This window comes from Lactuca sativa, chromosome 4 (assembly GCF_002870075.4).
Source record: "Lactuca sativa cultivar Salinas chromosome 4, Lsat_Salinas_v11, whole genome shotgun sequence".
NCBI classification, from domain to species: Eukaryota; Viridiplantae; Streptophyta; class Magnoliopsida; order Asterales; family Asteraceae; genus Lactuca; species Lactuca sativa.
Genome location: NC_056626.2, coordinates 201,407,091 through 201,425,010, shown reverse-complemented (window position 1 = coordinate 201,425,010; position 17,920 = coordinate 201,407,091). Strand labels below are relative to the sequence as shown.

At 31.4% G+C, this 17,920-nt stretch overlaps 1 protein-coding gene across 1 annotated transcript; it reads left to right on the top strand.

The window, feature by feature from the left end:
- Nucleotides 1-3,533: 3,533 nt before the first annotated feature.
- On the top strand, nucleotides 3,534-5,068 carry LOC111877762 (expansin-A15). The gene is made up of 4 exons (XM_023874274.3): nucleotides 3,534-3,612; nucleotides 3,726-3,857; nucleotides 3,948-4,260; nucleotides 4,347-5,068. The coding sequence occupies exons 2-4, from the start codon at nucleotides 3,731-3,733 to the stop codon at nucleotides 4,651-4,653; spliced, it is 747 nt and encodes a 248-aa protein (XP_023730042.1). The 5' UTR covers nucleotides 3,534-3,612; nucleotides 3,726-3,730; the 3' UTR covers nucleotides 4,654-5,068.
- Nucleotides 5,069-17,920: the final 12,852 nt, after the last annotated feature.

Sequence of the window (17,920 nt, the reverse complement as noted above, 5' to 3'; positions counted from 1 at the left end):
ACCTTCGAACGATCACAGTTGTTGACGAAGAACACAATGACCAATCGATTGAAAAGAACTAAACATCAAAAATCCAATAATCCCATAAATTGTTGAAGAAATCCCTCACGAAAACACTCATAATCCTAACACTAATCCACACCTGCCCATCTTGCCTATCTTGATAACTGATGTCATGCCTATCAACAAATGCAAATTACACTACTGCTACCTTACGAACATTCTGCCAATATGTCATGCCTATCAACAAATGCAAATTACAAAAATTTTGCGATCTTTTCACAATTCATTTTTCTTTTCGTTGAAGTGGAATAGGGTTATTAGATATTGCAGCGGATTGATGGTCATTGTATATTTAAAAATGAGAGTATGGGGAATGAAAATGAAGTAGTAAATCATCATTTTTAATGAATAACTCTTCAATTATCCAACTTTGTTTTAGTGAACGCCAAAGAAAAATTTGACAGCATACCGGTCAACAAAAGTCGTAAACCCAAACAAAACAGATTTAGCAAAGAAAAACGAAAACGACTTATGGGCTACAGTAACAGAAGCACATAGTCTCGATTTGAAAAATAATCACATCTTTCGAAATAGTTCTTCAACCCATGTGAATTCGAAATATGAAATTGACTTTTCAAAGTCAAATTTAGTCGTTTTTTATTTTCCCTAGGAAACTTGCTTACACATTACCCTATTCTTCGATTGTTACTTCCAATGTTGCTATCGACTAACCCACCACTATACTATCATGCCATTGTTTAACTTTAAATTAGAAAGCAAATCTGCTAATTCCGTCGTACTTAAAAAAACTATCAAATCTTAATTATTTAAACAAGAGTATATAACAGATTAATTCATTACTCGATCGTAGTTTCCTGATCTTTTTGAAGTGTGAAAGATTTGGTCGTATTGTAGTCGGGGGAAATAACATTGAATGATCAGAGTCTTGGACGCTAGTTACTAAACATGCAATGAATGCATATGATGAGTCAAAAATCATCGACATTCAAAATTTATGCAAAATGTTATTTCAACATGTCAATTAAATTCTAGCTAGTGTTAAAATGGTGCCCACTAAGATTACTAAACAAGATACAGAGAAATGTGTGTAATAATAGTTTGCAAGGATATTCACAAAATGACTATTTTTTATAAATAGTAAGAAAATGTCAAAATGACTACTTACTACAAAGTCATTATTTTTTCTTCTTCCCAATTTTAGTTTTTATATCGTCATTTCAACATAAAAAATATAACTTTATATTATTTCAATGGATATTCACAAAAAACAAGTTTGAAACTTGTCGCGACCTTAGTTCGAAACATAAGCTAGACGTAGAAAGAACAAATATGAAGTTTTTAGAATTTTTGAAGTAACTTTGTTATAGGGTATGTATGGGGCGGTTTGGTTCGGTTATTGGTCAAAACCGAACCATAATCATTACAATTGGTTAACGTATAACCATTGGGTAGCGGTTAATATTGGTTTTGGTTAACGGTTTTAATCCGTTAATGATTATCGTTAGTGGTTAATATCGGTTAACCATAATGGTCAAAGATGACATAAAAAATAAAAATATTTTTTTCTATAAAAACTGAAAAACATAAGTCTATTGTTATAAAAAGTGAATAATTGGATATTTGTAATTGTATTGATAGAAGATTAAATATCTTATCTAATTCCAAATGTTTACCCTTTAAATTTTCAATTCTTGATATAATTACATATTATATGTTTAATATTATATTATATTAAAAAACATTTATTAATATTATCAATTCGGTGCGGTTTATAGTGGTTCAGTTTTAGATGAAAACCATAACCGAACCATATATATTCAGTTAATAAAAATTAGAAACCGCATAAGTCTTTTAGTAATGGTTCGGTTATATAGGTTTATTTGGTTGTAGTTCGTTTTTCGGTTAATATGTCCACCCCTAGTTTTGAACCTATTTATTATTATTATTATTATTATTATTATTATTATTATTATTATTATTATTATAACAATTTCGAAATTGCAAAATTAGTTTGCAATTTAACTAATTTTGAAGAGTTTATTTATTTATTTATATTTTCATAAATATTGTTGGCTTTTAAGTGCGCTACCCATCTTTAAACTTTAGACAACTTTTTTTTATATTATGAATACCATCTTTTGTTGCAAAACAAATCAAATAAAATTATATATAGCACGGATTATATATATATATATATATATATATATATATATATATATATATATATATATATATATATATATATATATATATATATATATATATATATATATATATATATATATATATATATATATATATATCACATTGCCATTTGCCACCATGTACATTTCATGGCAAACATGGTAAAACATTCAATAAAATTAATAAAACACAAAATTTAATTATAACTTGACAATTTTCTCCATTTAACATATATTTTACAATTTTATTTCTGATATGCACGCATAATCATTAAATGATTTGATAGGATGGATAGAATGGATTATATAATTTTGTATTTACCGTAAAATTTTATACTCATCTCATCGACTCATTTATGTCTATATATCCATGTCAGCAATAAAATCGGCAAAATGTGTGTTTCTAGGAAACAAGGGCGGGAAATGAGATGGTGTCTGATGAGATAGATGTATTAGGTTACATAAGATTAGATAGACAATTTGAAATTTATCATAAACTTAAAAATGACGAAATTTTTGCTATTTTATATAATTATTGTAATTTTCGTTGGATGATTTTATATTCCAAAAAATATACAGTATAACTGAATATCAAGTTTTATGGTAAACATAACATTATATAACTCAAATTATCCATCTCATTAGCTCGTTTAAAGACTAGATGTCCAACCCAACAATGAAACCGGTAAAATATATGTTACATAGACAAAATGGTCAAATAATCATTAAATTTTAGTTTCAAACTTATTCATAAATCTGGGTAAAATAATTGGGCTTTAATGGAATCATGTAAGTAACGAAACCGATAAACCGTTTAAAAGACATCAAATCGTCATTTTTGACGGCAATTCATACTTTTTCGTAAACAAATTTTAGTTTAAGATTTTTTCGTAAATTAAGGTAAAATATTATGACTTTTTTTTTCATTAGATTTTGTATTTTATTAATTTTATTGAATGTTTTACAATGTTTGCCATGAAATGTACATGGTGGCAAATGCCAATGTGATTCATACAAAAATACAAGGAACTAAATTCTTTAATAAAAGTTTGTTGCTACACCTGTACAGAAGAAAATGTGCTTTTTCGTAAACCTCTTTTGATGTAATAAAAGTTTGTTGAGCTTTTGGATTTTAGGGATTCCTTCTTTCACGTAAGACCATGGACCCCACTGCCACCTGGCGTTTTCATGTTCCTACATCTGTACAGAAGAAAATGCCATTTTTAAATTGTCTTTAACTTCGCAAAAATAAAACAAAAAAATATATTAAAAAAAAACCTATATAATGCTTTTACTTAATTACCCCTATCAACCATCTATTTATACCCCTATACCCCCCTTCACATTTCACCCCACTCTATCACTCTTCACATTCATCACCACCATCCCCTTCGTTCTCTTCCATGTATTTCTCGAAAGCTATAACTTTTATCCATTATTTCATTTCCCTTTTTAGTTTTAACAATCTTCCAACCTTAAAAAGTTCATCTTTCATAACATTTTTCTTAATTTATACAGAAAACATGGCTCCAATTGCGCTTTTAGTGGTGGGTATTCTCTCATTCGTCTCGATGGTTCATGGCAACAATGGAGGTTGGATTGAAGCTCATGCTACGTTCTATGGAGGCGGCGACGCTTCTGGCACAATGGGTAAAACTCTAAAACCCTAAAATCCGACACTTATTTCCCGATTTAAGAAAATGGATCAAACTATATGGTTTTGGGGATGTTAATTTGCAGGTGGAGCTTGTGGATATGGAAACTTATACAGCCAAGGGTATGGTACAAACACAGCAGCACTAAGTACAGCTCTATTCAACAATGGAATGAGTTGTGGAGCTTGTTTCGAAATCAAATGTGCAGGTGAAAAAAAATGGTGTCGACCTGGATCTATCGTCGTCACCGCGACTAATTTCTGTCCTCCGAACAACGCCTTACCTAACAACGCCGGTGGATGGTGTAACCCTCCGCTACATCATTTCGACCTCTCTCAGCCTATTTTCCAACAAATCGCTCAATATAAAGCCGGAATTGTTCCTGTTCATTATAAGAGGTGTGTAATCGTGTAATGTAGTCTTAATTTGTTCTCTAATTGCATGCAAAATCATGAAGGAATTAAAAAATCGCGAATTTTGACAGGGTACCTTGTGTGAAGAAGGGAGGGATCAGGTTCACCGTGAATGGACATTCGTACTTCAATTTGGTGTTGATAACGAACGTCGGAGGAGCAGGCGACGTGAAAGCGGTTGCGATCAAAGGTTCAAGAACAGGGTGGGTTCCCATGTCGAGAAATTGGGGTCAAAATTGGCAGAGCAACTCGAATCTTGATGGGCAAGCTTTATCTTTCAAGGTTACCACTAGCGATGGCCACACAGTCATCTGCAACAACGCCGTCCCCGCCGGGTGGTCTTTTGGTCAGACATTCACCGGAGGACAATTCACTTAGACATTTCGTCGAACAGATGGCAAGCCTACAAAAGAGCTCGTATTAGAGAGGCTCTTTTGTTTTGTTTGTTGTGTGTGGTTGGTTTAGAATAGGGTCGCTGTGAACTCTGAACTGGTTTTCATCTTCCTCTGTTTTTTGGGTGGAGGAGAGAGGCGGAAACCGGTAGAATGCGGTGGTGTTAAAGTTCAACCCAACCACCCGCTTAGCTGTTCATGGTAGGTGTTAGGTTAGGGTTCCGATTGTGGAATTGAAAGCTATGGCTTCATTTTCACATGGTAGTCAGTTAAAAAAGTCAGCTTTTTTTTTGCAGATGATCAGTCGTCAGTGTTTGTATGTGGTGATGCTGCACCGCTTTTTTCAGTTTTTGTTGTTTATTTGTTTTCCATAATGAATGATGTTTGCAGACTGTGTCCAACTGTTTTCATGTGAAATCTCACTACGTATTGTGGCCACGTATCCTGGCTTATTGGCTATTTATAGCATCAATGCTGTTACTAATGGTGTAATGATGTTGTACTGTACAAATGCATATGCATCGTATACTGACCGCTAAGAACAAAGAGAAGAAACAGGTTTGAGGTTTGAAATTTGAAGTACACCTAAATTCCAAAACTACTGAACCAAAAGCGACAAATATGAAAGGTGTACTATAGCACCGGTAACTACTAATCAAGTAAAAGTTTGAATACATTGTATACTTAAAATATGGTGTGTTACATATTAGAAAAAATAAGGTGAAATGAATTGGTTTGTGTTTTAAGAAAAGCAATTATGTATATCGGCATAGAAGTCTTGTGGTAATGGGCTGCATGAAGGGAGCAACCATGTACACTTTCATTGAAGTCTTGTGATGATGACATGGAGTCATGATGTAGCCTGATGTTATGTATATGATGAAACAGGACAATTAATTAGCTCTATTCTTATTCACCGCCATAGTTAGATTAGAGGGAGTGGGTGCTGTCTGGACCGCAGCCCTTATGCCACATAAGCACAAACACCGTCCCCTGGGTGCGGTAGAAAGTGCAGTGCGGCCTTTCATATGAACACTTCTTGAAACAACGTGATTGTTTCATTTTTCTTATCTCCTTCTGATTGGTCTTTTTTATTTTGTTAAAAAAAATAAAAAAATACTCAAATGTGACACCACTCCTTAGCTATGATATGAAACCATACTTTCATGAGAGCGTGCATCACCGCTTTCTCCAACCTCAAACCTTATAGTGTCGAAGGAAATAGTTGTGAAATGGAGGAAACTATGCTCGTTGGCATGTCCCAATCCCTAGCCTAAGTGTATAGCTTGAGGCATACTTCCTAACCATTTTATTTTCTCTCTGTCTATCTTTTAAATATATAGAACGAATTCATACACATAATTTTTTAAAATTAGTTAAACCACTTAAATATTTAAAACTAAACAAAATTAATTTTAATTAACATTTCATTAAAAACAAATTACTACAAACAAACGATAATTAAAATATTTAAATAACAATTAAAATTCTAAAAAAACAATTAAAATTATGAAATGATAAAAATCCTAAAATGATAATTGATGAGAACTTGTACCGAAAGTTATTTCTGATATATTTGGGTATATCGAATGTTATACTCCTAGATGTTCATCGGTCGGTCCACTAACAAGTAGTGAGTACTCGGTCTAAACCATGAGTACTTAGATTTTGTAAATTATAAGAAAATAATTTTGAAAGTATATACAAGAAACATCACAAATTCATTAAATTTTATACCAAAATAGATGAACATCAATAACAATTACGAGCTTCTTTTAAATGTTAAAATTCCTAAGTGAGACCGATTTGACTGAGTTTTTCTAAGTATTACTGTTTATCTACACGTCGGGATTTGAGTTCACAATACAAGAGGAAAAGCACCGTTCTCGGAGGAGCTACTAAAGAACGCTCCGATGACCAAGTTTGTTCAGGGATGAGGGTGTGGAGTCTAAGTGAGAGTGATCTATTTACCTAGGGTTGTTGCCCCTTTTGTACTAAGTTTGTAAGGCTCACTTTTAGGGGACAAAATGGATATTTTTGATGCGGTGCAGTATCACCTGTTAGTTAACATAATTCTCTTTCTTTCATTTATTTTGTGATTGATGCATAAGGAATATCAGTAGTGGCACGAACACCATTTTTTTATCTTGTGAGTTTTGTTGGTCATCATGGGTTTTGTCTTGAGCGTGCACCTTGGCGGATATGCAACATGGTTGATATAAGGCAAGACTGCTATTAAACATGATTATCGGGTAATAAAGTGGCCAAGGGACGGACAATCTTGAAGACACTTGTGTTGTCTGAAGGTATTTCTAGGAAACAAAGTTTCTTGGGAAGGGGCAGTCTTTGTAGCAACCATGATATCCAACCATATCGTTGTTTAGCAATGTTGTATCCAATGGATATCTCATAAAGTCCGTATAGTCTAAGAGTTATGTTGTTGTCTTGTCTACCCTTAATAACCTAGACTAAGTAGGAGCAAGGAGTCATGAGGCGATTATGTTGCGTCGCTTCGTTTACTGAAACATGTTCCTTACATGGCTTATTTTAAATGACCTTTATTAAAACATATCATATTTACTTTTGGAGTTTAATTGCGGAAAACAGTCCCAAAACATCAATTATAAAAATATTTTGTAAAAACATCATGTGAAAGTGTAACAATAGTTATCAAAACAAAGGTTCAAAATGAAACAATTTCATCATTACAATAACCAAAGTCTTTTATAAATCCTTAGTATTCTAAATCTTCACTTCTAACAATAATTTGCTACTTAACATGTAATAATTTATCAACATACTGTGTTAGGCTATAAAGAGACTACCGAGTACAATTACGAGCTTAGACCTTAAACGGATAGCAGATTAATGAACATCCAATTCATATCTAAATTTATGAACCAATACCTTATAAAAAAATCAATGAAATCATAAAAACTCAATTTTGGGGTAAAACATAACATAAGTCAAAAAAAACATTGTCGTTAACGTCGATCTCATGTAAACATCACAAATAAATAAATAATGCAAGAGTTACTATGCAATGAAACTATGTGCCCAACTACAAGTCACCTCAAGTCTAAATTGTTACCACAAACATCTTAAGTACAAACTCTTCATCTCACCACTAATCACCACAATTAACCATATATCACCACAAAACACCACATATCACCATAAAACACCACAAATCCCCACAAGATACCATAGAACACCACATATCACCACAAATCTTACATGTTACCACAAGTTATTATTATACTCCATATGAGTCACCATTGGTAATTACTATTACTCTCTATGAATCACCACAAGTCACTAATATACTATGTATGGGTCATCATAGGTCATTACTATACTCTATATGAGTCACCATAAGTCATTCTTGTGGGTTATCCCTTATATCATAACCATACAAGTCTCAACCCTTCCTGAGCATGAATGCATGCAATGAAAATATGAGACCCAATAACATAATCAAATATTCAAACTCCAAATATAAACAAAAGTAGAGTTATAATCAATCAAAGGGTTATATAAACTCATAAAAAAAAATTAAAGGCTATATAAACCCATAATCCAAAGTCAAGGGTGCATGAAACCATAATATAAATGTAAGGGTAAACCTCCCCTAATAAAACTTATTAATAAATCATGTCACTAGTTCAATATAAGACGTCCTTAATCATATTTTATAATATCAAGCAAGGGAAGGCACAACTTGTACATATAGTATGTAAGTAATATATTTACATATAATATTTCAGAAAAGGGAAACACAAATCAAAATAATTAATTAATAGGGAAACATATTTCAAGGTAAATGTACCCATCTTATTACAAACGCTAGACTTATGATGCTTCCCTTCTTCTTTAAGAGTGATCTGGAAATTCAAATTTCACCTAAGAGCATTATAAACTTGTCAAAATTCTGTTGATCCATGTATTAAATCACTAATTAATCTCTGAATCCTAAAATTGAACTTCTATTATTTCAGTGAATTAATTGTTCATGTTAAAACAAGCATGTAGGAAAAAACATGGACTAATTTGGAGTCCATATGAAAAGTTTTTGGCATTTTCCTATTTTTGGTAGAGACAAACTATTACTTGACCATGTAACTTTTTCCTTGAAAAAAGCACAACTTTGTTTTGTTTAGCATCCATATTTTTTTATATCGTGCCTTCACTATAGACATAACACTTTGGTTCCAATGTACCTAAACCTTCCATAACTCTCCTAAACGACTCTAACGGCCCTAACAGGTATAAAAAACCCCTTTGATTCAAATACATTCCATTTACATAATGACTAAATGGTTAAAAGTCTTAAGGTCATCATATTCACCAACTCTAATTAGTGGTTATGAGCTTATTTTGTACAATAGTTCAATAAACACCAAAATAATCAACCCAAAACCATTCCACCTTGCCTACATTTTCCTTACATTTATTTCTCATTTTTATAGTCATTTTAAGGTTGTTGTTCCAAGGCGTCCATTTTTTGTATTTATCTCTAGATGAGCAGTATGCTTGAACCTTCTTGTTTCCATCTTCATTTAAATGACAATAGTTTGTAAGGTACAGTCAACTATAATTGTCGCTACCAACCTAAATAAAATGGATGGCTTGATTCATTTTCTTTATATCTCTACCCATAGCATCCAACTTTGCGGTCAAAGGAGAAATATTGTTAGAAATTTCCCTAGTTGATCTTTTTCATATGGATGAATCTCTTGAAAATTCCATTGATGAGCATGTCGAGCTAGTTCCTCAATTATCATGTATCCTTCCCTTGGGTTCTCTTAGAAATTGCTCCATATTAATCGACCATTTGACGAGTACACACATTTACCCCATTGTAAAAAGTTTGAATTACTTGGTGAACATTTCAAGACAATGGATTAATTTCATTGGTTACCAACTTAGAGATTACTAGTTATCTTGGTCTGATTACCTAACATATATAAATTTATGAACTTTAACTACATTAATCATGCAAATTAAGAACATCAACTTGGTTTTAAGATATATTTGGACGATGAATGATTAGACCTTATGAATTATATATCTATGATCAAGACAAACAATCAAGCACATATTATGATGTAATAATGCTCTCTAGAACAGTTAAAGCAACTACCTTTATTACCTATTCTAGGATTTGTTCAATCACTAGCTCTAATAATTCAATCATCATAAACAACTAGGTAACAAGTTAATGCAATCAAATTGGTCATCTAACTACACAAAACTTGAAGGTAAGGCAATAAATATTGAAACTTTAACATACTAGGATAACGATATATTAAACACAAGTTAAAACCAACATCAATAATACATAAAAATAGAAATTAATACACAGTATTAGGGTTCATCTAATCTAAACGAAAGTAAAAGGTTATTAGCCCATGATTACAACAGACACACGCATAATTAAAGAATAAACTAGGTTAAACATTGTAAAAGCTAGGCAAACCAAATGATTAATGATGAATCTTCACTTCAATCTCTCTACATCTTATTCTCCAATAAAAATTTAACTTCTAAGGGTTTTCTTAGAGGTTTTTGGTTGCTTTTGGTCGAATAAATCAGCAGCTCTCCCTCGGATTTTACTGAATGGTCGGTATGTATACTTGCCAAAAAATTAGCTTCCATGCCGTGGAAATATGCATGCCACACCGTAGAACACATCTTAAACATGTATTCAACAAGTCTTCATGCAAAACACGGAGGAATGTTTTAGATCTGACATGTCGCCACGTTGTGGCAATGAGACGGCCATGTCGTGGTATTCAATTTATGCAGGTCTCTTATTCTTCTCCTCTTGATGCATGCTCCACCCTACCAGTTTCCATCTTCATCTAGTTTCCATCCTTTTCTTGAGAATTTCTTTCTTTGGCTAGAATTTAAACTTTATAAGTACCAAATATCTTTGTGTTTAACGAAAATATAGCAAAAATGTATTGAAATAATATATATATATATATATATATATATATATATATATATATATATATATATATATATATATATATATATATATATATATCCAAATACTCCACACTTGTTTTTTGATCGACCCCAAGCAAAACTTATTTCAACAAATCACATCAAAACATAGAATACGAATATCACACAAAAACAATCATATTTGAACTCACTAATTATGTCTTGCCTCAGTACATGTATTTGCATCTAATTTTACCTATGTACTTCCCAAGTCCTAAATAATCATTTTCCTCATAAATGTTTCCCACTCATTTTGAAAAACATTCATTTTTGCATTCCCCCAATTTATACCTTTTTATTAGCCTATTTGTTTCTAAATTAATCTTCCAAGAGAAACGACTTAAAAAGAAAAATATTATAGAATATAATTGATGTAAAATATAACTACACTTTATTGCAACTTCTTTATATTTTATTGGAACTTTTTCTCCTTTTCACTTTTATTTTTATTTTTCACAACATTTTATTTTTATACTTTCTCAATATTTCAACTTCAAGTTTCAAATAAATAAGAAAACAAATAATTTAACACTTTATTGCATTTATACTATAGTTTGTGACTTTTTAAACAATTTAGTGGAGTACTCAGAATGTCAAAGGCCTCTAATGAAACCCATGACTTTCGATAAAACCCATGTAGCAATTTTCTTCCCATACATCCAAGCTTTTATAAATAGGTGAATAGATCTAAATATCATCAGGGGGAATATTCACCGAGTCTCAAAGGCCGCATATTGGCTCCACTCTTGAATTGTTAATTATTTTTTAATATAGAACTAGACTCGAAATACAGAAATTAAACAGATAATACATGGAACCTTGATTCACTATATTTTAACTCAAGACCCAATAGATAGATCATCACCAGAAGGATTTTATTGGGGTCTAAACTTATATCTAATCTGAAATATATTATGTCCCTCAAACTGCACAAGGTTGCGTTTTTGTCTCATGATTTCACTAAGACTGGGAAACTAATGCGTTTTATAGGTTACAAAACTATGTCCTTATGGAATTTCACTTAACACTTAAGGGAACATGCAACCTAAATGATCTATGCCATACACTTTGAAGGAAACATACAATAAACAAAAAAACTAACATGAACCCTAATTGAAACTTTAGTATAATCAAAATACAAGAATTAGGGTTACATACATTTGATTTGGTATACTAAACAAATCACTTTAATCCTACAAAAATCACTTTAATCCCTTGTATTTGTTGGTCTTGGAAAGTTATAACCAGAAGAATGATTCCTCTAATGGCTCACACCAAAAACCAAAAACCCTAGAAAGTGGAGGAGATATGAGATATGAGATATCAAGAAAATTTCATTCAGGGGTCGTATTTATAGTTTAGGTAACTTGCAGGCAAATGAAGATTTGAATTGATTAGATAATAGATTTAATCCTAATTCAAATCATTTTCATTTATGCAACCAAGATGTTTCCAAAAACCCTAGAAGAGCTCCCAAAACCATCCATGCTTGTCTTTTGTTAAACTATTGAATAATTTCTATTCACCCCCTTGCACATTTAAAAAAATTCCAATTAACCCTGGATTAATTCTAGATTAAATATTATTAATAGTAAATCAATTCTAATTGATTTCAAATTAATTTATTAATCATATACATTAAAAAATCAATTATATAACAATTGATCCCATATTAATTTATTATTCTCATAATAAATCAACAAACCGACTATCTATTTCCAATTAATATATTAATCATATAATATATTAACCATATAATATATTAACAAATTATTTTCCCATAATTTCTAATTAGTTTATTAATCATATAATAATCTAATAAATTATACTGCACTCTGCTAATATCATTTCTAGCTATTTTTTATCACGAGGGCAACCTAAAAAGGACTTTGCTTCTAACTACCAGAGTATACTAATTTACTTATGAGCTTAGACACCTTTATCCAACAATCTCCCACTTGGATAAGTCTATAACTATAATTGCAAGTTTAACTTTGAACTAAACAGCAAAGAGTGCTTTTCAAAGTCACTGTCAACTCTGATTCAAATCAAACATTGACCCTAAGATAAGTGATCAACTATTCCTTCGTTCTAAAAGATATCATATGAACAAATTCATGGATTAAATGATCAACCTCATGTTCATTTGTTCTATTTCCCAATTTCATGATTTTTTATCAAATTCAGACTATAAAATTGAATACATCAATTCAGTTCGGACCAGGCCTAGTTCTTATATATCAACTCAAATCACTGAGGGGCCAACACATGTCACTTTTCTTGTTAAGGAAAAAGCAATGAATACCCTTTGACTATATAATCATTCATTTTACTCACCAAATCATGTATGAAATAACACTTTTTAGCACCTAGTTATGAGGTGCGTTGGCGTAAACCAATGCATGATTGAAATATGACTTATATATCTTTGTTCGAAGAATAGAAGTTATTATCATCTTAGAATTACTCCTGCTTAAATCCATGAAGTAATCTTTGTGTGTAGGTTTATCAAATACTTAAAATTCCTATATTCAAAATACTCATGAATATTGCATCAATCTCATGCAATGTCCAATCTCTATGGATACAATCTAAAATTGATTCATGACAATTTTATTTCACTACTTACTTCCAAAAAGTATGAACGACTGTGGAATTTTGAATAATATTTAAATTACTCAGGGAAGTAAAACATGCAATGTGAAGCATAATAATAAGTTAATTAACTATGGTATCATACCCATTAAATATAGATAAATCCTTATTATTTAATCATCATAACAATTATAAACTTATTCGTTGTATAACATTTTAAGTAATCAACTAACCACTTGGATTAGATAACATCAGTCATGCCATGTTATAAACATACATACTATTCCTCTTGATGGTCTTTCCTTTGTGAGCATGTCGACTGAAAATTACTCCAATGGTGCTCATTTCAGAATTCCAAATTCTTATTACTATCTAAAATGTAGTGGAATTCCAATTTTACATGCATTGACCTTTAGTGATGTCGAGGTTCTAAAGTCGCAGAGACTAAGCTTCCGACATTACAGAATGTTCCACTAGAAGTTGTTACTTAGAACAATTCCATGGTTATAAAGTCTCAAATTCAAGGTGCACTCCTTGAACACTTCTCTTACATTAAAGTTTCCAACTTACATGTAGATTCTACAAGCATATCCTATTATGGAAACATTTCCAGATTCCCATATGACCATTAGTTCTGAAAAAGAATAATCTCAATCCATAACATGTCACTATGGTCCTTCCCAGTAATATCATACTTCTAACTATCCATAAGTAACTAGTCTTTGGTAAAACCTCAGAATGTTCTTGATAGTTGTTTAATAAATTTAGCCACACACAATTCTAATCCTTTTTCACCAAATGCTAAAGGAATTTGAAAAATTAGAAGAAGTGAATATTATAGAACATGTGATCGATCCTATATCTGAAGCATATGGGATTCGATTCTTTATGTACTGCATAATGATTTGATATATGTTCAATCTCTTGCTATAATATTTCCATATATATATATATATATATATATATATATATATATATATATATATATATATATATATATATATATATATATATATATATATATAATTCTCCAATGTTGAAAAACTTTAACACGCTATCAAGGTTGTAAAAATCGCTTGACGGTAGCTCGACGGTCGACTGGTGTTAAGGGATTAATCGGTCTTGGCGGGGATTAATCGAGGATTAATCGGGGACCACAGATTATTAATAAAATATTAAAATTAATTAAATATTAATATATCTTAATAAAAACAAGTACTTCAAAATTAGAAATAAGAAAAATTGTAATTTGGAAATTTGGAAATACGAAAATATGAACATTTTGGTATAATATTTGAAAATTTTGGAGTAAAAAAAGAAAGTTGGTTTTTTGAATTTTTTTAAAAAATTTTGACATTTTTTTGACTTTTTTTTTTTTTTTTTACATTTTTCGATTTTTTGACTTTTGTTGACCGATTAATCCTGCCAAGGCCGATTAATCCCGCCAAACCCGATTAATCCTAAATTTCCGATTAATGTCCTAATCCTCGACGGTTGGAGAACGCCAAGCGATTAATCCACGACTAATCGCCGATTAATCCTGATTTCTGCAACCATGCACGCTATTTATATATGTATTTGACTAAGTTTTTAATAATCCTACTATCTAAACCTTTAAACTTAAAAAGAAGTATGAGTGCCCTCTCCCTTAAGTCTACTATAGTGAAACAGTACCCGAACTTTGTGATTTTTAAAAATAGAGACATTGTTTCCTATGAACAGTATTGTCAACATGCAATACAAGCATAACAATTATGCTTCCACTAGCTTTGAAATTTACCTAGAAATCAACTGGACATCTAATAATCAATACATTTTAACTTTCTTATAGAAGTGCAGATCTCTGCTACACAATGCTTCAATAAGTCTCCAGCTAGACTTCTTAATCTTACACACCTTAGTTGTATAGTGTGTATGTGTGTGTCTGTTTAAACCCTTTAAGACTAATAGATGTATCTCTCGAAAGTTCAACCAATTCCTTACCATTCCTCACAATTTGAAATATAAAGAGGGATGCCGTAATCCTATTGTGAGTTTGAGAACTCAATTAACACAACCAATATCCATATTGATCTTTATCAGATCTTTAAAACAAAAGTATTTTCGCATAATCATTTTCATGAATTAAAGTGAAACCTTTTTCACTTATATTTCAAGGTGCATACATTCCTGTCCATGTGGATCTTTCATTTCCAACCTACGGTCATAAGGCAAGGTTTAGGACAAACTAAATTCAAATTTAGTTTTCCTTCATGGACTGAATTTTTTTATTTTTATTTTGTTGCCTTCTAGCAACCCAAGGGCTTATCAGTGCTTCCATGTTGTTAGCAGATCACCATATTGATCAGTGTACTTTCACTTAACAACATGCTTTGCTTTTGTTGTTAAATGAAGAACATAGAGTTCATAAGTATTTCCAGCTAAACTAGAAGTTCACAAAAATAAGAGTATGTCAATTAAACACAACAAGTTATCAACCTCAGGTTGTATGCTAGTGATAACTAAGAGGATCATTCTCGGTTGACTCTTTCAACATCAAGATCAACATGACTCCCACTGATTTCTTGACATATAAGTTTTCTCTCAAGGAACATTCATTGACGAGCTAAAACAAATATTCAAAAATTCCTGCAGATTCCTGACAAGAAAACACTTCATAAAATATGACTCGGTTTATCTTTTGTTTGTCAATCAATGAAAACATAAAACTCCCATTGTAAATGTGCTAGACTAAGAAAAGCATTACAAGGTGTTATCATCATTTCTTAGTTTGAAGTGAGTTTCAAGATACGATTTGTAGTTACTAAAGCATGACTTTAAAACTTGATTGGAGCATGGTATGACTCATCTATTATAGAACCATTTCAACATTGTTCAATTCCTATTCTTAGTCATACAATTGCACTAAGATGTTCTAGGAGGATTAATTATGATACATTTCCACAATTACTAAGATGATCATAAAACATGATACTAAAGTAATATCCTTTCTTTTCAGATTCGAGAATCTCTTGTCTTTCTAGCTAATAGATTCCTTTATTCGTTCTACTACTCGTTGAACCTTTTCAAAAGTATTAGAATTTTGTTTAATCTTACCGTATTTACTGAAAGATCAATAAATCATGACAAATAGAGTTATCGTCCCTTGTGGTGGATTTGAAGACTCCATATCAACATGTACCAGATCCACTAGTCCTTCACTTGTCTCACATAAACATGTGACCAATAAATCAGTCATAATTTTCCAATGAACAAGATTCTCATGCACCATGCAATTTGAACTGTATGAATTAAAGTTTCTGTCCAATTGAAACTTGGTAATGGGACTTCTTTTCACTTAGTCAATTTTACAACATCACAAGCACGTTCTAGAACAATCAATATCCACGAATAATACTGCCATTATTAGAAACGTAACAAATACTTTCATTAATGCAATTGCAAAGAAATATAAAATAAGGCAACTACGTAAAACAAAACATCACTTTTATTGAAATAAAATGAAATTGGAATCTGTCCTTAAAATGCATAAAATAAAAAACTATATTTCTAGACATCTCCGAAGAGTAATAGCAATCTATTAAAAATTATCCTAACTCCTTAGTAGTAGCTCAAAATTCTGACTAACAAACAATGTGATGAAAGTCCATTTCCCAAGATTAGATTCAGCTAACTTTGCTTAAGCTTCCTTCTTTCTTTTAGATCCTACAATACCATCAAAATATGATCATTACATCATGTATTAATAGTCTATGAATAAGAACTTATAATGGATTTATATAATGGATATACTTAAAGTAGAGTCACATGAATTGACTTTACCATCCTTAAGATCTTTCAGGTATTTGGGGAAGCTTTTCTTCCAATGTGCCTTCAATTAGAAGTAGAAATAAATGGACTCATTCGGGTCAACATGTGGAATGATCTCAGAATGAGCCTTTCTCTTTACCATAAGATTAAATAGTTTGACCTTGACCAATCCCTTTCGATTGATAAGTGAATTTTTCTTGATTACCAATGTTACCATTGTCAATGTCCATGTAATTCTTGAGATTAGACCCTATAAGCTTTTCTGCTTTAGTTGTTTTCTTAAGCATTTCTGCTTCAGCAACTATCAACATATGGGTCATATAAATTAGAATTACATTGAGATTCTTCATATGAAAGTTTTCAATGAACTGACCATATTACTTTGGAAGTGAAAGAAGAACCAAATCAATGTCTTCCTCCTTTAGGAATACGACACTCATACTTTCTAGCTTGTTAATGTATGACTTCATTTTCAGAACGTGTGTACACACATAATTTCCATCTTCATGTTTACATATCAACATGGCTTAAGTAGTTTCATATCTTTCAACTTGAGGAAAACTTGATGTTGGGAGTGTCATATGAGGCGGAGGAAGAGTTGAAGAAGGGCGATGTCAAATTCCACCATTACCCAAGGAAAGGAAGACAATTTGACCTTGACTCTAATGTGGAAGACCATCACCAGAAGATTAAGGAAAACTATTTCCATAAGAACGAGGAAGACCATTTTTATCTCTATAAGACATCTAAAAGTGGGAAAAAAAAGAGAAATCAATTTACTTGATTTTAATTCTTAACCATTACCGATAATTAAATTAAGACTAGGAACCATATTT